Source organism: Orbilia oligospora, assembly GCF_000225545.1.
Source record: "Orbilia oligospora ATCC 24927 unplaced genomic scaffold scaffold00215, whole genome shotgun sequence".
NCBI classification, from domain to species: domain Eukaryota; kingdom Fungi; phylum Ascomycota; class Orbiliomycetes; order Orbiliales; family Orbiliaceae; genus Orbilia; species Orbilia oligospora.
Window position 1 is genome coordinate 2,364,653 of NW_011645772.1, and position 22,453 is coordinate 2,387,105.

The 22,453-nt window shown below is 45.2% G+C and overlaps 7 protein-coding genes across 7 annotated transcripts; 4 read left to right on the forward strand and 3 right to left on the reverse strand.

Moving 5' to 3' along the window:
- Positions 1–122: 122 nt before the first annotated feature.
- On the reverse strand, positions 123–1,460 carry AOL_s00215g695 (uncharacterized protein; the record flags this gene model as incomplete). Its single annotated transcript, XM_011129897.1, has 3 exons — positions 123–548; positions 609–1,325; positions 1,410–1,460. 3 exons carry the CDS (start codon positions 1,458–1,460, stop codon positions 123–125), a joined length of 1,194 nt encoding a protein of 397 aa, XP_011128199.1.
- Positions 1,461–3,922: 2,462 nt separating this feature from the next.
- On the forward strand, positions 3,923–5,858 carry AOL_s00215g696 (uncharacterized protein; the record flags this gene model as incomplete). Its single annotated transcript, XM_011129898.1, has 8 exons — positions 3,923–3,932; positions 4,013–4,113; positions 4,199–4,236; positions 4,324–4,348; positions 4,413–4,517; positions 4,578–4,656; positions 4,731–5,727; positions 5,783–5,858. 8 exons carry the CDS (start codon positions 3,923–3,925, stop codon positions 5,856–5,858), a joined length of 1,431 nt encoding a protein of 476 aa, XP_011128200.1.
- Positions 5,859–6,594: 736 nt separating this feature from the next.
- Positions 6,595–7,672, forward strand: AOL_s00215g697 (uncharacterized protein; the record flags this gene model as incomplete). The annotated part of the gene is made up of 2 exons (XM_011129899.1): positions 6,595–6,847; positions 6,942–7,672. The coding sequence occupies 2 exons, from the start codon at positions 6,595–6,597 to the stop codon at positions 7,670–7,672; spliced, it is 984 nt and encodes a 327-aa protein (XP_011128201.1).
- A 1,612-nt stretch (positions 7,673–9,284) lies between these two features.
- On the forward strand, positions 9,285–12,747 carry AOL_s00215g698 (uncharacterized protein; the record flags this gene model as incomplete). The annotated part of the gene is made up of 8 exons (XM_011129900.1): positions 9,285–9,532; positions 9,619–9,963; positions 10,019–10,095; positions 10,155–10,222; positions 10,281–11,199; positions 11,255–12,070; positions 12,130–12,413; positions 12,478–12,747. The coding sequence occupies 8 exons, from the start codon at positions 9,285–9,287 to the stop codon at positions 12,745–12,747; spliced, it is 3,027 nt and encodes a 1,008-aa protein (XP_011128202.1).
- Positions 12,748–13,249: 502 nt separating this feature from the next.
- AOL_s00215g699 (uncharacterized protein) lies at positions 13,250–15,118 on the reverse strand (the record flags this gene model as incomplete). Its single annotated transcript, XM_011129901.1, has 1 exon — positions 13,250–15,118. One exon carries the CDS (start codon positions 15,116–15,118, stop codon positions 13,250–13,252), a length of 1,869 nt encoding a protein of 622 aa, XP_011128203.1.
- A 739-nt stretch (positions 15,119–15,857) lies between these two features.
- On the forward strand, positions 15,858–18,617 carry AOL_s00215g700 (uncharacterized protein; the record flags this gene model as incomplete). The annotated part of the gene is made up of 7 exons (XM_011129902.1): positions 15,858–16,031; positions 16,163–16,306; positions 16,383–16,449; positions 16,508–17,067; positions 17,236–17,862; positions 17,926–18,378; positions 18,441–18,617. The coding sequence occupies 7 exons, from the start codon at positions 15,858–15,860 to the stop codon at positions 18,615–18,617; spliced, it is 2,202 nt and encodes a 733-aa protein (XP_011128204.1).
- Positions 18,618–19,477: 860 nt separating this feature from the next.
- On the reverse strand, positions 19,478–21,950 carry AOL_s00215g701 (uncharacterized protein; the record flags this gene model as incomplete). Its single annotated transcript, XM_011129903.1, has 7 exons — positions 19,478–19,897; positions 19,995–20,200; positions 20,269–20,379; positions 20,446–20,520; positions 20,633–21,539; positions 21,641–21,685; positions 21,747–21,950. 7 exons carry the CDS (start codon positions 21,948–21,950, stop codon positions 19,478–19,480), a joined length of 1,968 nt encoding a protein of 655 aa, XP_011128205.1.
- Positions 21,951–22,453: the final 503 nt, after the last annotated feature.

Below are 22,453 nucleotides of genomic sequence, written 5' to 3' on the forward strand. Positions count from 1 at the left end.
ATAATACATTCCGTCCCACCGCAAACTTTGCAAAAAGGCCGGTTCCCCAAAACGCCATGATATCGCATTATCCGAGAAGTTACTAGCTTTGGATAGAGGTAACGTATACAGTCCCCTCGATATTATGAAATAAACACTTTTCGAACATCTGCCCTTTCAAATTCTTCGCCCGAGATCGGGTCTCTGTACTTCCCACTGTCGAGGCCAAGCTTCCCCGCTAAGTCCGAAAGTCGTTTTGTTCCATAGACCCTTCCGTTCGGCAGCACTATGAGGTCATGGTCTACCCAGCTAGTAGTATGATGCCCATATGGTACCGGTTTGGCCAACTCGTTGAGTTCCGTAGAACAAATTGGGCATAAACTCGTAACGCTACAGGCAGTATTATGCCTTGTCGATAGAGTAGAATGGCAACTTGGAGTTTTCAACGATGATAGTCCGGCAGCAAGAGCAACATGGAGTAGAGGTTCTTGGGGTAGGTTGTAAAGGCTATGGTGGGTCGATACAAATGTTTTCACCAAATGGTCCCAGCGACCCTCAGCGTATAGGGCCTATCCCAAATCATCGCATTAGCAGAGCTACCCCGCCAATGATGCAATATGGTAACTTACTTTATATGGGCCAGGCCTTTCAGGAGGAAAAGCCAGTATGCAAGACGCGCGAAGAAATTCTGTAGTGTGGGTGTCGCAACTGCCAGAGAGATACTTCCGCGAGTACGTAACTGCTTCTTTTAACTTCCGTTCCCTCACATATTCGATGTAAACCTGCAGACGCAATTCAAACTCAAGGGTACTCTTGATTTTCTTTAACGAGTTCTTGTTCTCCGCGCACCAAGCTAGGCACTCGGTCGTTTTCTTATTCCTCAAGCTCTCCTCGATAGTCCAGCATTGGACAAACACGTCTACATCCACCAATTCCTCAATACCCTGCTTTTGGGCTAATTGTTTTGCGCTGTTGCTGTATCCATTCCGTAGCATGTAGTCTACCATAAACCGGTCTAAACGGATTTTACTCCACGATTCGTAGCCATCTTCTAGTAATGACGAAAGAGAATGTAGATCATTTAGATGCGAAACACGTTTCCGAGATTGTGCGTGTACGACCTTTTCCTCTTCATGAAGAGTTTCCATCTTCCGTTTGAGAGTTTGCATGCGGGTAATCATAGCGTTGAGACTCTCGAGGGACGCCTCTTGTGAGACCTGCGGGGCTTTGGCACCGGCATCTCGGGCAAGCTCGGTAAGCTTTTTACCATCGTTCTCGATGTATCTCTGGGAGGACTTGAAGATCTTTCGGAGAACCTCGAGGGGTAGTCGAAGAAGAGGTTCTTCCTATATGCCATCACCAATGTTGGGTGTTAGTAAAAGTCGAGATCCACTCAAGCTTAGACTGTTGGGAACATTATTGCCACTAACGAGGAGAAGGTTATTATCGGCACTTAGAATCGCGGCGGACTTTGTCGTCATGTTGGGCTAGTGGCTCCTTGATGAAAAGTCGATGAGTGATATTGGTAGGTTTGATCACAGAGGTATCATCGTATGGCTGGATAGCTTAGTGGCCTGGGATGGTGTCGGGTGATAGTGGAGCGGGATAATGGCGACGGTCAGCCAAGCTCAGGTCTGGGGTACCTCTAGGTTAGCCTGTTTTGGGCGCCGGGTCGCATGGGCGCCGACAACACAGTTACCATGTTGCATTTTCGTCCGCATTTCTTTCTTCGACGGATATTCATGATCCTCGTGATATTCAGCTATTCAGGGCTCTTAGTTTGATCGGAATGATAGGCTAGGTAAGCTAGGTACTTAAGTAGGTATTTAGTTAAACTATCTTAATTAGCTTAAGATCTTTGTATCAGGTTCATTTAATACAAAAAGCTCTTACGAAATACCCTATACAGTTTAGTAAACTGGTAATATTAAAATATCATAATTCTAATATTCGAATTCGGGTACCATCGACCAGTACAGTACAGTTCATCTCGTAAACCAGAATTAATTGCTGCTGCGACGTGTATAATTAATTTCCGAATCCACTAGTCTCGGGGATAAAACTGGACTCGAATTATTTTTTCTGGCCCTTTCCTATACTATAACAAGATTATATACGCATTCCCACCATACGAAAATTAATTTACTTTTGAATTCACTAATACAAATCCGCCGAACTGTTTCAATTGTATTTATTACAATCCTGTCGCATATATAGCCTCAGGCTTGTGTGCCCTAAAGTTGAGGATCTTTACTCGGTGAAAGGTGCCGTCTGTTTAGGTCAGAGGTTAACATTTGTTACATACCCGAACACGGGCTTATTTAACCTACGAGTGTGGAAAACTCCCCAAGTTAAGTATTAATATATTGGTTATATATAGTACTAAGTACCGGTCATGCATGCATAGCGACCAGAGCTTTATTCAGATGATGTTTGCAAATTTAACAGTAGAGTAGTAGAGTTATTAATATTATAAATATTAGACCTCGGCCCCATGTTCCAGTGAGGTGGAGCTTTGGTCCCAGCCTTGAATTCGAAGTCGGAAGCATTGGCCTAACTCCGGCCTGCTCGAGCGTTTCCATGGAGCTTTACAGCGACAGCTAAACTAGATTCATATCCCTTTGGAAGAAATGATGCCAACTTTTGATCAAATATTGCAAAGAAAGAGGTTAAATCATGAAATTAAATTAACTAAATTAGGTATAATAATACCAATCATTTGTCTCGTACCCAGTAAAAACCTTAAAAACTTTAAAAATAATAAAATGATGATTAATAAACTCTAATCTACTTGATTAATCGATTTCTATATATACGAAGCTAGGGAGAATTCACAAGTTTACCTAGTACCAATTGCCTTGGGAAGTTTGGGTGGTGTGTTAATGTCTGGACCATTCTCACATCCTATAGCCCTATCCAGAGATTATAATATTAGGCATTTAGTATTCGCGGCTATATTAATGTTATAATAACACCGATGCCTCTCAACATACCATTTTAGGAAATTTCCGGATATTTAGATATCTCGGTACGAATGTTGTAGTAGGATGGATTATATATTGGTAGACAACGCTGGGCACCACGCTACTGTAACTAGTTCCAAGACGATTACCAACTAGCTCGCGTGGCATGATAATGGAGCAAATTCATATTAACACGCGCACACGTACGCCTCTACTTCCAGAGACAGACTTATTTCGTGTGCAAAATGCTCCTGTGAATGGCGCATTCTAGATGATGATATTGAAGTTAAGGGTTCGAAGTGTGTATCACGTAGCAGGAGTTTAACAACGCCGAATATGCAGTTGTCTGTGTTGCGTGTGTGGTAATTGTCACGATGCATTGAATATTTTATTCTGCCACAGTATCCAATATAGTATCGTGATTCAATTCTGCAGTGCGATGAAGTAAATATCCTGTCCCCGGAAAAAAAAGCATGAACTCTCCCTATTGAGATATGAAGCCGTTCAGACGTATTCTACGCGATCCTACTGGACAAAGATTAGATAGTGTACAAGATTCTAGAAATTGTGAACGCAATCTGGCGTTCGTTTCGAGCGCCCAGAACAGCAAGAGGCAGGCCACAGGACAGGGTATTGTTTAGGGCGCCCAAGCACACAAAACAAGTAAAACGAGTTACCGTGTACTCAACTACAACACCTAGCCAACCCCATTAAGAGGCTGCCTTCATGACAACATTACCTCGTCCGACAGTCCCTTAACCTTAACCTTAACCTTCACCCTCTTCCACTTCTTTCTTTCTCACGACTCTTCTAATAACAATAACCCTTTACGACGACAAGGACTGGGCGAGCCATTGTCGACAGCCAGACCAACGATACTCTTATTCACCAGGCTTCACTGCAATTGAGGTGCAGGAGCCGAATTCTCTCTTCCTCTTCATCCTCATCCCGCCACCTACCCTGACTCCTATATCGCCACCATGAGTAGCTGTACGTCTCGAACGACCATCTGGTTTCATTTCTCTTAAAGGATATCTTCTGTAACTGACCATGCGACTGGCTTCATCTAGTACGATTTCTCGATTTAATTAAACCGTTCTTGCCCCTCCTTCCGGAGGTGGCTGCGCCAGAGCGAAAAGTAAAGTTTGAGCAGCGCCTGATGTGGACAGGTGTAAGTAAACGCTCATGCCCGTCGAATACGAGGCATTAATGTATTAGAGAAGAGATCGAGGTTCCTGACCGTATTTCTGGAATAGTTGACACTGCTCATTTTCTTGGTCATGAGCCAGATGCCGTATGTCACCCATTTCCCCACAATATTGCACATAACGTGTATTTCAGATGCGTAAAGACAATTGACTAACTGTGATGGAATATTTAGTTTATATGGTATTGTCTCGTCAGATGTTAGTACAATTGGCACGAAGCCTAGAAAATCTATACAAATAACACGCTCTAACCGCTCTCTAGACATCGGATCCCTTATACTGGCTCCGTATGATGTTGGCTAGCAATAGAGGTACATTGATGGAACTCGGAATTACACCCATTATCTCCTCCGGCATGATCTTCCAGGTATGATAGGAACGACATTCAAATACAAGTTTGAGGCAGTCGCTAACAGACCCTTGGTAGCTCTTGGCTGGTACCCACATGATTGATGTTAACCTCGACTTGAAGTCTGACCGTGAATTATACCAAACCGCCCAGAAATGTTAGTCAAAAGCTTGATAAATATGTGCACGTGGCTTCTATTATCTATAACACCCTGCTAACTATGATCCATAGTGTTCGCTATCATCCTGTCACTCGGACAAGCCACTGTCTACGTTTTGACTGGTCTCTATGGTCAACCAAGTGATCTTGGTGCCGGTATTTGCATCCTCTTGGTCGTCCAGCTTGTCGTCGCCGGTCTCATCGTTATCCTCCTCGACGAACTTCTTCAGAAAGGCTATGGATTGGGATCCGGTATCTCTCTCTTTATCGCCACCAACATCTGCGAGAGTATCATCTGGAAGGCTTTCAGCCCTACCACTATCAACACTGGCCGTGGACCTGAGTTCGAGGGTGCTATCATTGCCTTCTTCCATCTCCTCTTTACTTGGCCAAACAAGCAACGTGCTCTTCAGGAGGCTTTCTACCGCCAAAATCTCCCCAACATCATGAACCTCCTCGCTACTCTCGTTGTTTTCGCCTCCGTCATCTACCTCCAGGGATTCCGTGTCGAAATCCCAGTCAAGTCTTCCCGCAACCGTGGTGCTCGTGGAACTTACCCAGTTCGTCTCTTCTACACCAGCAATATGCCAATTATGCTTCAGTCCGCCCTCTGCTCCAACGTCTTCCTCCTCTCTCAGGTTCTTTACTCCCGTTTCTCGGATAACCTCCTTGTCCGTCTTCTCGGTGTTTGGGAACCAAAGGAAGGCTCCGCCCAGCTCTTTGCCACTTCAGGAATTACCTACTACATGTCCCCACCCCTTAACATCACCGAGGCTCTCCTGGACCCTATCCACACCTTGATCTACATCATCTTCATGCTCACCGCCTGTGCCGTGTTCTCGAAGACCTGGATTGAAGTCAGCGGCTCTAGCCCACGTGATGTCGCCAAGCAGCTCAAGGAACAGGGCCTCGTTATGTCTGGACATCGTGAGCAGAGCATGTACAAGGAATTGAAGAGGGTTATTCCTACTGCTGCCGCTTTCGGTGGCGCATGCATTGGTGCTTTGTCTGTTGCTTCTGACCTTTTGGGCGCTCTTGGAAGTGGTACTGGTATCTTGTTGGCCGTTACGTAAGTCTTTTCCACTCGGTTTAACAAATCTGACGCAAACTAACATACGTTCTAGCATCATCTACGGTTATTTCGAAATTGCTGCTAAGGAGGGAGACGTTGGCAATCAGCTCGGCCAGATGATCGGTTAAACGATATTAGCTTTCTAGTGGTGGGGAAAAAAGGGGTGGATTGTTGCTCGGAGGTTTATCTTTCAACATTCGCAGCAGCGGATAATAATATCTAAGTGTTATGTTGCTCGGAGCAATAGTTTGGATACGAATTGTCCAGAGAATATGTGGAGAGAGGGAGGAGTGATGGATTATCCCTCATAAAATTTCATTACTTGGTTTGTAAATTAAATTAAAATTATTCTCTTTTTTTTTTATCATTGTTTCCTTTCTGCATGTCTCCTTTTACTTCTCGTGCACATAATTTGCTCCGGTTTCTATACTTGTTCTGTATGGCTACTTTCCCCCCGATCGTCGGAATTGTTTTTCTTTAAAGCCTTTTCGAACTAAAAAGAAATACAATAATGTCATGGTAACTTTCGTAATGTATATCCACGTGTATAAGGGGCCCTTTGATCTTTTTCGTCGTATATGCGTGACAATAATACCGGTACCGGTACCGGTCGTCGTCCCCATTTTGAGGTTAACAGGGAGGGTAGGCGACCTGCAGGCCTGGTGAGCAGATTCCAGATCCCTTGAGCCAGTTTACAGGACGCAAACGTTAAGCATCAATGGCAATTATAGATTTATAGCTATAGAGCTCGAGCCTTGAAGCCAGACGCGCCGAAAGGGGAATGTATATATTATATGTGAGGAGTTTCTAATCAATAATACCGTTGGTAGTTATACATGTTGGCTCGAGGGTATATCGATAAGGATGAAGATGATGTCACCCCAAACTACGGCATGCGTATTCCAACTTACATCGATATTAGCAGTATTCATACCAAACGTATTTTGTCGGTTCGTTAGATTCACCTGGGGAAATGGGCTCAAGCCGTCGCTTTCATATACCGATATCTATGATATCAATCCGGGATGGATGAACACTAAGTGTTTAAACTTCCCAACTCCAGATCCAACAAGGGGGTTAATCGCTGTGGAGTATTATTCTGGACCTCCTATAAATCGTAAGACGCTAGTCAATTGCAAGCTATTAGTTAACATATTATACAACTTTTCCAAAAAGTAATTGACATACTAACCTCACGCTAATACCACTAGCATACCATCCCTACTTCCTAAAAGCCGTTATCATATTTAACGTCCTTGACTGTCCACCTCCAAGTGCCAACCCTCGTCTGCACTACCTTCCGCTCGAGATACTAGATGAATCTGAATTCCCAAAGCATTCTCGTTCAAAATGGCTTCAAAACACAAATGCTCAATACCTCAATCTTGATCGGGGCGGTGAGGAGCCCGGAGTAATTGCTCCAGAGAATTGGGAGGATCTGCAGAAGTTTAAGGCACCCGAGGGGTTTGAACAAGAACCGCATTGGATTGATTATAGCACTTCCGAAGCATATTCTATTGATATTGAAAAGATGAGGACGGGGGTTTCGAGGGTTAAAGGTGATGAGTATGTTGAACAACTCGCAAGGTCGCTACAGGATGGGCAAGCCGGTGATCAGATACATGAAAAGGCAGACTCTTCAGAAAACAAACCCAAGAGCTATAGAGAATCTATGGAGGATTCTCAGTGGAATATTGTATATATGCAAAATGCTTTTGAAGACAGTAAAAATCAGTTTTTGGGGAATGTTAGTGCGCTTTTGGTACCGGATTATAGGTACGCGCATGTTATAGGATTGGCAAGAGAGTTTGATGAGTATGCGAAGATTGGGGAGAGAGTTGAGGGGTGGAAGCCCCCGGCTGAGTGGAAAGAGGAGATGGAGATGGAAGATGAAGGGTTGACGGGGATGGGGTCACCCGGGTGGGATGGAGAAGAGATTTGACCGTTTAGTCGTTCCTCACGACTTCAGTTCTTTTCACTCTTCTTGTATTGGTACTGCTATGCCTCTATATAAAATAGCCTTGTCTCGAATGTCTGAATATATTAGGAACGAGACTAGCGAATTCACGACGTCTCCCGAATTCGAATAGACCTAGACCCCGAGAGATGATTGATGAGTCCAGAAAGTAGGTGCAATTTGAACTGCCATTTCGGGACCTCGGGCCTCCGGCACAATCCCTGGATTACCTAGCTAATTAGCTCCCCAAGCACGACTACCCAAGATGCATTAACGTAGCTAATACAATATGATTCTGGCAGTTGGAAGAGCATGCAAGTGTTCAGACGAAAAATGCAACACTAGGCTGCGTTGGATATCGGAACCATAGCCGATATTATATAATGGATCGGGCTGGGCGTCCGCGGGGTCCCTTTCGCTTTCGGCACCGTACTGCAAACGACGAGCTACAAGCTACAGCTAAGTCTTGCAGCAGATGTACGACGCGATGGTGGATGCAATGCAATGAAATGCAATGAAATACAAATAACAAAGGCCACCGACCCCTCATCCTCGTCTTTATCCTCACCTTTATCCTCGTCCCCATCCTCGTCCTCCTCGAAGCAGTAACTGAACAGAGAAATACAGCACTGCTTTAAAGATATTGGCGCTGGGTCGGTGAGGACATGTGTCTATAGGCCGGCATTGGGCCTCCAGGACGGGCTTGGCAGAGTTCTTGGCCTTTCTTGGTATCGTATCATGACATTTTCCCTTCGCACAGGCTCGCTCGATGGCGGGCAACTGGAGCTCCCAAGAAGGGAATCCGATGGATGGGGCCGGCTGTATGGACGGACAAACACAGCCTCGTTTTGTTTTTCTGTCTGAGTGAAAGTATAAGTAGAGGAATTAGGGTCCGAGTTTCTTGGAAGCCGAAGAGCTTAGGGAAATAGGTCATGTACTTACTTTAGTCCTTACTTACCTACTTACTTATGCTGCGAGGGTGGTCTTTCCTTTACATACGTATGTAAGTACATGTATGTAAGTACTTAGGTAGGTAGTACTTAGTGTAGGTCAGAGGGATCGATTGCATGGAGGTAGCTAAGATCGAGCTTCAGCTTGCAAGTCAACAATCGAATCATACTACATCAGCACTACAATGCACGCACTCGCACTGCACTGCACCTGGAACCGAATCACTAATTAATCAGATCAATCAAAGCCCGGGCCCTTCTCTGGCTACCGGCTAACCTTCTCTCTTCTTCTACTTCTTCTTCCTCTTCCTCTTCTTTCCGCTTCCTCTTATTCTCCTTCGTCTTCATCTCTGTATACAAACTACCCCCCATCGTCGTCTTCGTCTTTTAGTATCAGAAGCATCAGCGGTTCTTGCATTGTTCCCGCTTCGACTTCGCTAATCGGATTTCTTCCTTTCCACGCGGGCCAGAGACATCTTGTCTTTCAATTTCTTGACCTGTTTGCCGCTTACTTAAGCCACTACACCAAAAAAACCTAGCCAACCTTTCCACAGCTGCACAGGGACTTAGATACCCAAAGAAACAAAGAAAAACATCCCGTTTACCGAACAGCTAGGCTTACTGGCTGTCAAATCATTCATGAGAATATGGTGCCTGGCATCACCGACGACGATGCCCCACCCCCGCGGTCTATAGAGGAGGTTGAGGGTCTGATCAATGCCCTGTACAGCCCCTCCACAACACCGGACAACGTTCACGCTATAAACCGAGTGCTGCAGAAGCTCCAGCGTTCCCCAGAAGGATGGCTCTTGGCAACCTCCCTCAGTAATAGCTCCAATGAACATGTCCAGTTCTTCGCAGCTTCCACTTGGATGGTCAAGCTTAACACCGACTGGTATGTCCTGTCTTTCTTTGCTATCTGTTATGGCGAAAATGGTTTTGAGCTTCTATTAACTGTATCTTGCCTTTTTGCAACTTTAGGCAGGGACTGTCGGAACATGACGCGCTCGCACTGCTAGACACGCTAATAACCTGGTTAATACGGGTTGTCGACGTCGGATTCAAGCCGTTTATATGGAGAAAGATCTGTGTCACGCTCGTCAACTACTATATCCGATTTCCTTCGTTATGGACATACTGTATTCGACATCTCATTTGTCGGTTCGCTGGCGTTACATCCGGGGTACAGCAAGAAGGACTTCATAATCTTCCACCCACGTCCACCCTACTAGCTACATTCAGCAATTTGTCAAAGACCGTCATTGTGGGTTTCACTCGTACTTTGATCGAGGAAGTTGGAAAGATTGAGTCTCGGAATAGTAAAGGGTACTTTATATCTTTACCGTCGCTACTATGGTCCCTAAACTAACAGTACTGGTAGTCATAAATATTTCGAAGGAATGAACTTGAATACGCCGGATGCAGCTAGCGTGGTAATGACCGTTCTCATGGAACCCGGTAAGTGGTCGCACGAATTATGGTTTTTGTTCTGCATCCTAACATCTCGATCCGCCCAGGTAGTCCGTTAAGCCAGCTTAGTGTGGAGCAAGTTACACTTGTCGAGGAAGCTCTAAGATGCTATCAGGTATTTGCTAACTTCTATTTGTGAATCTATTTTCTAAGATATTGCTGACTTTTCCCAGTCTTGGGCGACGTATTCAACCCGCGAGGCCAGCGAGGCTCTACAGGTTTTCCAACCAATCACAAGAATCACATTTGAATGGCTGGAGAGCCCACAGATATACCGGATCTCTGCTGAAACGGTAACAGAGATGTTGACTAATAGCTTCTACTTCTACACCGCCGAAGACAATCATGTCCTGGCTGAAAGGATATCTGGCACATGGGGTCAAACGAAGTTTTCGCAAGTGGTACCGAAGGAGCATGATGATTACGATAGCGAAGAGACAGATGCTTTCGCTCATCTGCTGGTGGCATTTGCAGAATCAAATCTCAAGGGATTAGCTCTCTCGGTGGACTCGCACACCTCTACAACTATCCTGGAAATGCTTCATGGCTTACTACGATTGCCAGGGTACCCGATTGCCGATGAAGAAGTTTCCAATCTCGAATTCGAATTCTGGTCATCACTTACCGAACTTATGACCGATTACTACTCCAAAGAGGATGAGCAGAAGCCACCATGGTGGAATATTTGTCGTGGTCATCTGCTTAGAGCTGTCCAAGAATACTGGATGAAGATTAGGATCCCTCCTCCAGATGTCTTGGCAGAATGGTATAAGGACGACAAAGATGGGTTTCAATCATACCGGAAGGACTTCGCAGATCTGGTGGAGACGGCGTATCCTGTTTTACAGGCTGAATTATTTGTGGAATTGGTCCAGCATGCATTAAACCAGGTCAATACGCCAACCCCCGACTGGCAGGAAGTAGAGAGCTGCCTTTTTTGCATAAACGCACTGGCAGATTGCCTTAACACAACAGATCCACAGGAGTACGCATATCTATCTGCATTGTTCCAATCCCCTCTCTTTTCTATCCTTGCAAACCCGGAAAACTCTGAGCTCTCGCGGACAAAGCTGTCGGCCATTAGCGTCATTGGTATGAATATCGTTGTTACTTCTTGTGTATATTGGGTCCACTAACGAGTCTACAGGCAGCTACTCCGAATATTTTGAGAAACATACCGAACTCCTCCCCGGTGCTCTCACATTCCTATTTTCTTCCCTCACTATTCCTAAACTCATCAACCAAGCCTCTAAATCCATTCTCTCTCTGTGTTCCTCATGCAGAACTAAGCTCGTCTCCGAGCTTCCCGCCTTCATCCAACACTATCAAATATTTGCTTCTCGCCATCCCAATGAAAGCCTTGGCCGTGAACGGGTTCTTGGTGCCTTAGGCTGCCTAATCCAAGCCCTTGACCGCGAAGAAGACAAAGTTGGTGCTCTCGACCCCCTCCTCACATCAATTTCTGGCGACCTTTTCGCAGCAAAACAACTTTTGTCTGCTAGATACGAGGAAGAGGCGAAGGAGCGCGCTTTACTCGCACTCAGGTGCCTTGTTAGTCTTGGCAAGTCTCTTCAAGCACCCGACGACGGTCCCATAGTTATCGATGAGATTAGTGGCGCACATAAACCACGGACTATATGGGACGACGGGCCTGGCCACCAGCTGCAGATATTCCTTGCCCAAACCGTCGAGGATATTTCAGGTACTTTTCCTAAGGACAGGGAAGTTACAAAGGAGGCATGTGATGTTTTTCGTTGTGGGTTCACAGAGACATCTCCCGGGCTGCTGGTTTTCCCGCCTAGTCTGGTAGTTGGCTTTTTGTTGTCGTGCGGTGCGAGGTCGATGTTCTACGATATTGTCATCGGAACAGCAAGTGCTTTTGTCAACTGTATCAGCCCGGAGGGATATGATGAATGCAGGAGATTAACTGGATATGTGTTTGGGCTTATCCAGAGTTTAGAAGGTATGTCATATCGAAATTGATGCTAGATGACTATTATTGACTAATGAAAAAAAATATAGGTCCCGAAACGGATCCAGAGCTAGCGCATAATATCCTTGAATACGCTAATAAGTTATTAACAAAGCATCTACACCTATTCCTGGAAGTCCAAGAATCAGTCCTGGGGCGAGTTTTGTCCCTTGCGCTCACAAGTCTCGTTTCTAAGGAACAGTTCCCCAAAAAGACAGCATGCACGTTTTGGACAAATCTTATTACAACAGCTGGCGACAGTGAGGAGCAGAAGATGATGATTGAGATGATTCTACAGCAGACCGGAGAACTACTGGCGAAGAATCTCGTCATGGTAAGACCTTTTTCTCGAACCTTATATAGTCAAGGTTGATCAAGGAGCTAATCTATACATGCAGGCGATCGGTGGTGGTGCGGCACGCAGTGAACTCGACAATGTTACCGAACCCCTAAAAAAGATGGTATTCAAACAACTCCATGCTCGTAAATGGCTCGAGAATAGTATGTTCTCCAATGGCGACGCCTTCCCCTCGCAGAAAATTAGCGTGGAGGATAAGTCTATGTTCCTCAAGAAATTATTCACTTTGAGAGGCGGGAGAGGAACGAATGCTCTAGTCAAAGAGTTCTGGCTGGCGTGTAGGGGGACCGAGTTTACTTATGCGTCATAGTACGACCAAAAAGACTTGAATGACGACGCGCTGTTGCCGGAGAATCTTGATGATCAAGATTGATGTGATGGTGTTTCTTTAAGCCTTTTCTTTCGATTTTTTGTTATCCGGAATCCTTTTCTTCTTTTATTACTCCTTTTTCTTCTAGCATAGGGTAGACATTGATCTTTGGCTTTAACTATGCATTTTACGGGGGTCTCAATGGGTATGTGATTTTTAGCATGGTGGGATGGAGGAACTTTTCTATCGTTAAGAAGGAAAGGTTCTACATGGATATATGATGGGGCATTAACACCGAAAAGAAATATAAGATCCCCAATTAACGGGATTACGATCAGATCATTGAATTTATTCAAAAAGAATATCTTGCGCAAACTGTAAACTATAGCTGGTAAGACTCTCCCAAGGGTATCTCCTCCAAAAACGCCAGGTTCAAGACTTTTTAAAACGTAAAGGAAATCGCAGGTAAAACAACCTTCTTTACTCCTTCTATTAAAGATCGTTATTGTCTGAGGTATGCAAAATCTTCTATACTTCCCATTACGACCTCACCGCTATCGCCACTCTGTTTTGACACGAACTTCCCCTTGCCTTTCTTGCTCCTTTTACTAGAGTGCAGGTCGGGTTGATGGCTGACTGTCGTCTCCCCATTGGCTGCCTTCGCTAATTCGGCCAGAGCTGCTTCGTTCCTTTCCTTTGTCAAAGCACTATTTTCTGCTGCGGCGGCCTCCATCCCTTTCTCATGCTCTTCTCTAATCTTCCTTAGTTGGCTCTCTACCTCTTCCACATCACCAAACTCCCTAGCTGCCAACTTGGAGTACTCCGCCATATCGACAGGGACCTTTTTCTTCAAGGCCGCAGTGATTAATCTAGGGTTCCTCCTCTCTTCCACTACAAACTTATTTTTCAACATCCGCCGACTCCTCCCCATGAACATCTTGCTCATCATCTCAAAGTCCGTTCCGAACATCCCTAAAGCCTGATAAAATCTCTCGGTCTCTTCGTCGTCCCATCTTTCGGTCTTCTCGCGCTTACTCCATGTCGCAGAGTTTACCCGCCGTGTTAAATTCGATTCTTCAATAGTTTCCAAAGGTCCATCGGCGCCCACATCTCTTTCTCTTCTATCGACCTGCACGGAAGTTTCATCCAAGACAAGTTGCCCATTCACAATTCTCATCTGCGGCGCCATGCCACCAGCGCCCCCTCCACCTCTAGCAGATGAATTCTCCCGTCCTAAACGATCGAGCCTCTGCTCGACAGTTTCAAGTTGTACATCTTCACCAGCGGCCCGACGGGCTTCGATTTCTGCTTTCCTAGCACGTTGTTTTTTCACAACATCCAACCAATCAATTTTTTCGATTTCCTCGTAGAGTTTCGATTTCTTCCCAATGAAGGTGTCCCGGCAAAGGTCAGTCATGCGAACAACTGTGGGTTCGATTTCAAGATTTTCGGCATTCTGAGGAGTCGTTTTGGGCTTTCGGCCACGTTTTGGGCGGGGGTTTGATGCTGCAGCGGGGTCAGCGGGGTCGCCTTCGGGGTTGTCGGGTGCGGGACGTTTCCGTTTTCGAGGTTTGGTAGCTGATTTTGCGGTGGTAATAGTAGTGTCGGTACCTGGTGCATCTGGAATGACGGTTTCAAGTGTCGGAGCTGAAGCTGGTGCAGAATGAGAGGCCTTAGGAACAACAGGCGAAGGTGCCGTTGGTGCTTTCTCTTGGCTGACAACGATAGCGGGGATCGGAGTTCGGCTCTGATTTCTCGACCTAGTCTCTTCAGAACGTTCGCGACTCGGTTCTCGAGGCACGGGTTGAATTCTATGCACTTCTGGAGACCGTGGGCGGGTAGCTGGCATAGATATTGGGTTTCCACGAGATGCACCAGGCATGGATATTGGGATCCCAGCGGCTCGACGAGGTGCTGCAGGTTTTGGCCGCTGTAGCTGTGGGCTTGGAGGCGGATTTGATACATCTCGTCTTGTAATTACGGGTGATAGGGATCGACGGTGCGGTTGTGTATCTGGGGTGATTGATGGGGTGGGAACGGCTGTAGAAATAGCAACATCTTCGGTTGGAGGGAGGGGTTTTGTGGCAATTGTTATCGAGGGTTTAGCTGGCGATGCTCGAGGCTCTGGATGCAATGTAGTAGATGTGGCAAGTGCTGGAGGAGCAGGAGCAGGGGAGGCTGTATGTTCGGTGGATGACGGGGTGGTCGAGGAGGGATTGAGAGAACTGGCACCGCCGCCACGATTTTGTGGCTTCTTGGGAGCGACTCTTTTGCTGGATTTATCTAGAGATATCGTGAGTACTATGGCGACGACAATGACGATGGATCGGGCGAGGAGTATGTACTTATGAAGCTCATGGTTTGGGGTCATCCATGGTCCTGGTAAAAAAGAGTAGAGGTTGATGTTTGTGATGAGAAGAAGAAGAGGAAGAAGAAGGTGAGTCGGAGAAAAGTCGCTGCAAACCAGGCTAGTTACTGGGTTGAGTAGCCTGGTGCTAGGGACTTGACCTGTTTGGGTTAGTTTGATGCCGATCTTGATGAGACCAGGACGTGTTGATTTCAGCCGAGGTGCGCGGGGGGCCACAACACAATTGGCAACACAAGAAATCCCTGACTAAGACAACCGCCAAACAGTTGCTTACTACGGACGGACGACTTTTGAAGAACACCAACAAAAACCACCTTCATCACCATCACCACCTCTCCTCCTTTCTCCCGTTCACGACACCTATTGCCCTCACTTCATCCCCCGACTTCCTCCTCAAATCGCTGCTCGAATTCTTTGAATTTCATTGTAGCGTGCTCTTTACGTATTACTAGCTCTCCCGTGCCGGCTAACGTCTCCTTCAACTTCTCCTCCGACTTCTCTCACGACCAGATCACGTCCTGTCACGACCTCACACGGCCTCTACTCTCTCCCTTCAATACCCATAACCGTTTTCTGGATATCATAGCCCCTTATATTCTCCTCTACCCTGTATCTGGTTCTTTATACTTTCTATCCCCTTTGGATTCTCCTCTATCATCTGTGCTCGCTTCTTCTATACGGTCTCTCTAGACCGTCCCATCACGAATTCATCATTACCCTCGTATCTCTTCTTTAGAGGCCCATGACGGCGGCTATCGCCGATTGCAATTCCTCTTTGGCAGCTCCTTTACGGAAGCAGCCCGTGATGGAGGACCGTAAGAGGCCTCTCGTTGACGGTGCATCCGACGAAACCCCCCCAAGTAAACGACAAGCCATGACGTCTCCAGACGAACCTCAGAACCAGGAAGAGGTTGTGGTAAGTTTATAAGTCTTTCTGATTTGGCTGGCTAGGTTTTCCATTCACGCCAGCTTTGCATCTCCCTGGTGTTGATGGGTTTTCTTGGCCGGGTGGCAAGGCTCGCTAACGTCTTGATATTCAATGTTTAGAACTTCCAAAAAGAGGCCATTTATCGTCAGATGAAGGCTTATAAACGGGAGAAAGAACTTACCGAGACCCGACTTGAAGAGTTGCAGAAACGTTGCATCTACCATGACGACCATATCCGTGTTATTGATGTTTGGCTTGACCAGGTAGGATATAGGAACACTTATATTTCTTTGGTAGATGTAGTGTATCTGATGTTAACGATTCATGGTTGGGGAATAGTTGCTGGATGAAGTCCGAATTATGGTTGACGCTGACCTTCTAGAAATGGAACATCAGCAGAACGGAGGTAGGGGTCTTCTTTAAATGGATAAAATGCCGAGAGCTATATTGACATTATATGATAGAGAAAGAGACACCTGCTCGGATTCCTTCGTCCCTACTTTCTGCCAATGTAGAACTTTTTTCCGAACACCTTGATAAGAAGAGGAGCTTGATTAAGGAGTCATTGGCGCCATTGCTGAAAAGAATTGGGGAAAGCAAAAATGATGCTTCAAATGATAAGACTATTTCGAAGCTCAAATCTGAGTTATCCAAGGCATTGGCAGCCCACAGAAACAGTTCTGTTGAATTGGAACGCCTCCGACAGGATAAAGGAGAAGTCGACGCGCAACTTACAAATGCTGCTATTCGTTATCTCACGTCTGAGAAGAGGTTGGATCGTCTGAAGAGCCAAACGGTCGCCAAAATCGAGCAACAAGCAGTTGCGACATCCTCATCCTCGAACGGTGCCTCGCAAAAAGACGCTAACTCTTCGAAAGCGAAATTCACCGATGGACAACTTGCCGACGCCGAGCTCGCACGAAAAGAGGCGGAAGCGATTGCCAGCAAACAAGAAAAGGAGATCAAACAGCTCCAGACGGAAATATCTCGCCTCCAGGAGCAAGTTACGAGTTCCGTCCTCAAGGTCAGCCAAAAGATACCAACCCATACTCCCTCCCTTTATACGTACGCTCTTTCGGGAACCGAAGACCTCCTTCGCGCGAGAGAAAGTTGTTTGTTTGCTCGATACACGCAATATCTACAATTGGATGAAGAATGGGATCTGACGTGTGTTATTTCTGGACGCCAATAGCTCGGCAGGTTATCCGAGGAGGACATCCAACAATGCGAGACATACAAAAACGCAAAGTTGCGACTTGAGGATGTTGTTGCGAAATTCAACCATATTGAGGCCCATCATACAGCTACTCAAAGGGATAATGAAACTTTGCAAGCAGAAAGGACGGCGTTCAAGAAGTTGGTCATCGATGAACAATCTATAGCTATCGCCGAGGCTCACACTCAACTCGCGAAGTGTGAATCGGATTTAGCACGCATTAGAGCGTTCCGCGACCAACTCCATGGCGATATTCACGCCCTCAAAATTGCAGCCGATAAACCGGGTATCACCGATCGCACCGAAGAACTCAGAAAACTTGTTGAATCCCAAGTACAAAAGATAGCATCTTTGGAAGGCGAGGTTCAAAGGTTACGATTGGAGGCCGGGAATAGTTCGCCACTCCCTGCCTCCGAGGATATTGCCGGGTTAAGTCACGAGGAGTTAATCGATGGTATGACGAAACTCAGAGCTTCGCATAATATCTTGGAGAATGAGTTTAAATCCATCGAAGAAGCTTGGAAGAGCGCCCATGATGTCAGCAAGGCCAAATTTGACGAGCTCAAGTCTCTGCAAGAGTTAGTCATCAAAATGAAGCAAGATGTAGGGACTCGTCCTGTTTGGGAAGTTTTAAAGATCACGTGCTGACTCAGGTGACTATCATAGAAACTCAAGAGTGAACAAAAGGCATTCGAAACCGGCAGATTAAAGGAAGGTGCTATGGATAAGGCCCGAATGTGTCAAAATCAACACGATAAGGCTTCCGAAATTATCATGAATTTGAAGAATGCGGACAAAAAGCAGACCTCCCTCATCGCCAATCTTGAAAAGCAGCTTGCGGAATTAAAGGTTATTAATAATCAAGCCATCCTTTCGCAAAAGTCTGCCCAAACGGCCCAAGCGGAGCTCAAGAATACTGTTGAAGCGTTGAACAGACAACTGAATAATCTGAAGGAGAATATTAAGAGGTCTGAGGATGCGGGCAGATCTGAGAGCAACAAAAGAAGAACTGCCGAAAATGAGTTGGAGAAGGCACTCGTTCGTGTCAATTCGCTTGAGCAATCAGTCAAAGCACTCAATAATGAGGAGGGTGACGATACCGCGCTGGAGGGATTCAGGGTATGTTTATCTTATCAGAACCTTTGACTGATTACCGTTCGATACTAACGCTGCGTTTATAGTTGATGGTTCGATGTGGAATTTGCCCCACAGCCCGTTTGAAATCTCGAGCTTTGAAAACCTGCGGGCATCTCTTTTGCAAGGAGTGCATTGACGAACGTATCTACTCTCGCAACAGGAAGTGCCCAAGCTGCTCTCGAGCATTTGCTGCCGCCGACGTCCTTCCAATTGTTCTTTGAAATGGATTTAGCCGTGTGTGCCCATTTTTTTCCTTTTCTCACCATTCCCGGGCGTCATCCCTTTACATTATCCTGGACAAAATTCCCTTTTAATAAACTCTTCACCTGAATAAATTTCAAACCTTTCTCCCCTAATCATACAAAAATCCTGTACTACTGGCTAGAAAGTTAGCTGATCGCCAATGTTTTTCTCTTCTCTGATTCTGGGGCTTTATCCCTCTTTACCTAATTGTACCTGCTGGGTAAAAAACAAAAAACAAAAGCAAAATCATCATCGGCAACACCTTTTCATTGTTCTCTCTCTCCCTCTCCTCGCACACTAACTTTTTATTATTATCATCATCGACCTGGCGTTCATGGGGCTTACGTACTTAACGCTTTTCTTGTTCTATGCTTTTATGTTTTCTCTTTTTCTTTTTTTAACGACGCACGTTTTTTTATTTCTCCTTCGAAGGCGAAGCGAAAGACTCTTAATGTCTTTTATTTTTCTTTTCTCTGAGTAAATACTTTTTTCTTGTATGAACAGACAAGGTTGAATGAGGAAAGAATAACATTATTAAATAATCCTAGTATACTAGTATGGTACACTTTGAAATTTATCGAAACGGTTGTAGATGGGAAATATAATTAGAAACGGGGGTATACTAGAAGTTTCTCCCGAATATGCAAAGTATACTAGTATCTACTTGTGTACACTTAGTGTGCTGAGATTAGGGCAATGTTCAATCCGACGTCAATACTGCAACTTAGATACATAAATTTTCAGCTTCAGTCCCTCTTTACGACAGATCAACTAACTTATAACTTTAAATCTTGTACTATGAGTACTCTTTACTATACGAACAAAAAATTTTGGAAGTTTAAAAGTCTTCCTTCGGCATTACATTCCCAGTTTGAACCAGAATAGCATCGTTTTCCTTTTCTACCTTTAGAATATATTCTGTAACCTCCTTTTCGTCCTTCTCAGAGATTGCGTCTTCTGAACTTTCGAGGAAATGATAAAATACTTCCCTCTCAATATCCGCAACCGCTTGTTTCATCGACCCGGCGCCCTCATTAGGGATATAAGATTTAGCTATCGTTCGACAATGTTGGTAGTCTTTCTCCGTGACTAGTTTTATGTTTCCTAGAAGATTTCTCCTGTGGCCATTTGCGAGGCTAATGGGTCTGAGGAGTCGAGATCGAAGTTTCCAGAGGGCGCGGTGGGCTAGGGCTAATTGTTCGTCTTCATCGAATGGGAAGAATGGGATGATTGAGTCGACATAGTCGGCGAATACTGACTACAAATGGAGGGGCATTGTTAATTTATCTTTGAATACGTAACGTCCTCCATCTTGTTCGACTTCCAGGGTCGCTAATATAGGGATTGATACTTACTAAGCTTGTAGTACCTGAACGAACGAATTTTTTCATTGCTGACATCAGTGCTCGACTTTCTTTCCCCGTCATTTTTTCGGGTGTCAAGGGTCGATGTTCCTCGTAAAATTCTGTGATCATAGGGTTAAGGATGTTTGTAGTCACCACCCATATCGTTTTTGTAAGATCGCGGCAGGTGAATCCATCTTTATTCGCCTTGATTGGTCCTATTTCGAAAATGGGATTAACAAAGTTTACAAGTTTACTTCGTGTATACAAAGTCTTGGTGACTTACCAGTAAAGAGCGAATTGAGGGCGCCACTACTCATTTCTTCAACGTTTTCCAAAACTAAAATGCAGAATTCGCTGACTTTGTCAGTTTTGGTATTGTGTCCTGCTTGTTCATCTAGCAATGATTCTAAAAGGTTAGTTTTTCCATCGGGATCCGAGCATAGAGTATGATCTAATTCACTGAACGGGAAGAATGGAATTCCGAGATTGTGTGCAATTTGAAAGACCATTTTTGATTTCCCATGATCTTTTGGGCCTATATATGTACCAAGTGACACCATTTAGCTACGTATATCTATAGATATCATATACTGCAAGACTAACTGCAACCCGGGTTCTAGACTGATATGAATTTGTTGCGAACTTACCAGCAAATATAAATACGGTAGGACGAGTGGATCCACAGGACGATGAGCTACCTTTCCTCTGCACCTTCTGTCTTAACAGCTCTTGGATAATCTTTTTGACGGCCAAATCCTGTCCTATAATATCAAAATGAAGCTTGAATAACGGTGTGTAATCCATTTTAGACTGTGGGTCTTGGGCAAGTTGCCTCTGCCTTGCGGTTATCTTGAAAGTATCTGCCTTCTGGAGGTCATATCGGATGGATAGATTTGTCGCCAGTTTGAGACGATTGAAAGCTACGGCGTCGGTACACCATTTTGTTGCCTCATCTTGAGAAATTTTTTCAACGAATTCTTTCGTGATCCCTTCTGGAGACTTGGAAAGACGGTATATAGCAGGCTTTATAACGGGAAGTCTGAGGATACCTGGAATCACTAATGGATTCGCTCCGAAGGTTAGGAGTAGTCGGACAATTTCCGGCTCCTCCAGGAGGATGGCAAAGGCTAGGAGAGGTATTTTGACCGGGATCGGTTTATACCCATCTTCCTTGGAATCGAAGAGGTCCTTAAGGTCAGCAACCGACTTAGGATCCGCTCCTTCTTTGAGCCATTTCTTAACCTTTCCCGGATTTCGAGAGTATACAGCATAGAATATTGTCGGGGTGCCCTTTATTCGGCTATCTCGATAGGCAATTAAAGGTGCCTGAACTTCGCAATACCCAGAATCTGCAAAGCAGGGGAAGGATAGTTGGTAGGCGACTTCTTTGACTGAATCATCGTCATAGATGTTGTAATAAACTATGGTGCTTGAGAGAATCAACCTATTTGAGAAGAACCACGGCAACCTGCTTTTTCCCGCCGAGGCCTTGGATTTCTCGTAATCGCGACGAGATTCGACTCCGGGTAGCTTGATCTGGCGAGTTTTGTATTCCTGCATGGTCGGGGGGTTTTAGATTAACGACACGGATATACGATTAAATATTAAATTATAATAGATATTTTTTCTTGCGAGTAGAGTCGATATATACTCACGGCGATGGACCGGACCTCAGTGTCGAGTTCATCTTTCTCCGGCTCCTAAGCGTTTTCGTTAGCTAAGATAGAGAAGATGGGGGATCGCCCAAGAACATTGGCTTACCACTAGTCTCTGATTTGGCCATGATAGATCTGTACTAGGGGCTAGCGGATCCCTCAGATCACTGGTGCATATGGTGGTTGGCGAGTTGGGGGGTATACGTACTGGTTCGGCGGTTGTTTTCGAAGTATACCCTTTCTTCTCTCCCTTAACCCTCTTTACCATTTTGTTTGTCTCGCCGCCAGACTCCTCAACTGTGTTGGCCATATTGTAGAATATTGCTAATTTCGGTTGCTCGTTTATAAGGTACCTAGGTATGGGATTGTATATGTATATTGGTAGCGGTTACTTGTCTAGTTAGCAAATACTACGTGTGCAGATTCGAGAATCGGGGAAAGGTATTTATCCATGGCGGGGCTTTCTCTAATCCTTATGGCGATGCTCTGCTGCACGAATTCAATGCGGACGTGCATATTTAATTCAAATCGTGCCTGAAATCCATCAATTGTCATCGCCTTTAAATCCACTAGCACACTAAGCGCCTAATTATGTATCCTGTATAGAAAAATAGGTGAGAGGCACATTAAGAAACAACAAACGATTTGGAGAGTAACATGGATACTTAAGTGTTGGATCTGTTGGATTTCCATAAACACTTTTACAACATTTACAACACTTATTTGAGAGTCTTAATAATTAACTTTGAATCTGCTAGCTGCTGCTAACATGCCAGCTGTACTTTTGTACCGGAAAAATGCTCAGTTTAAGCT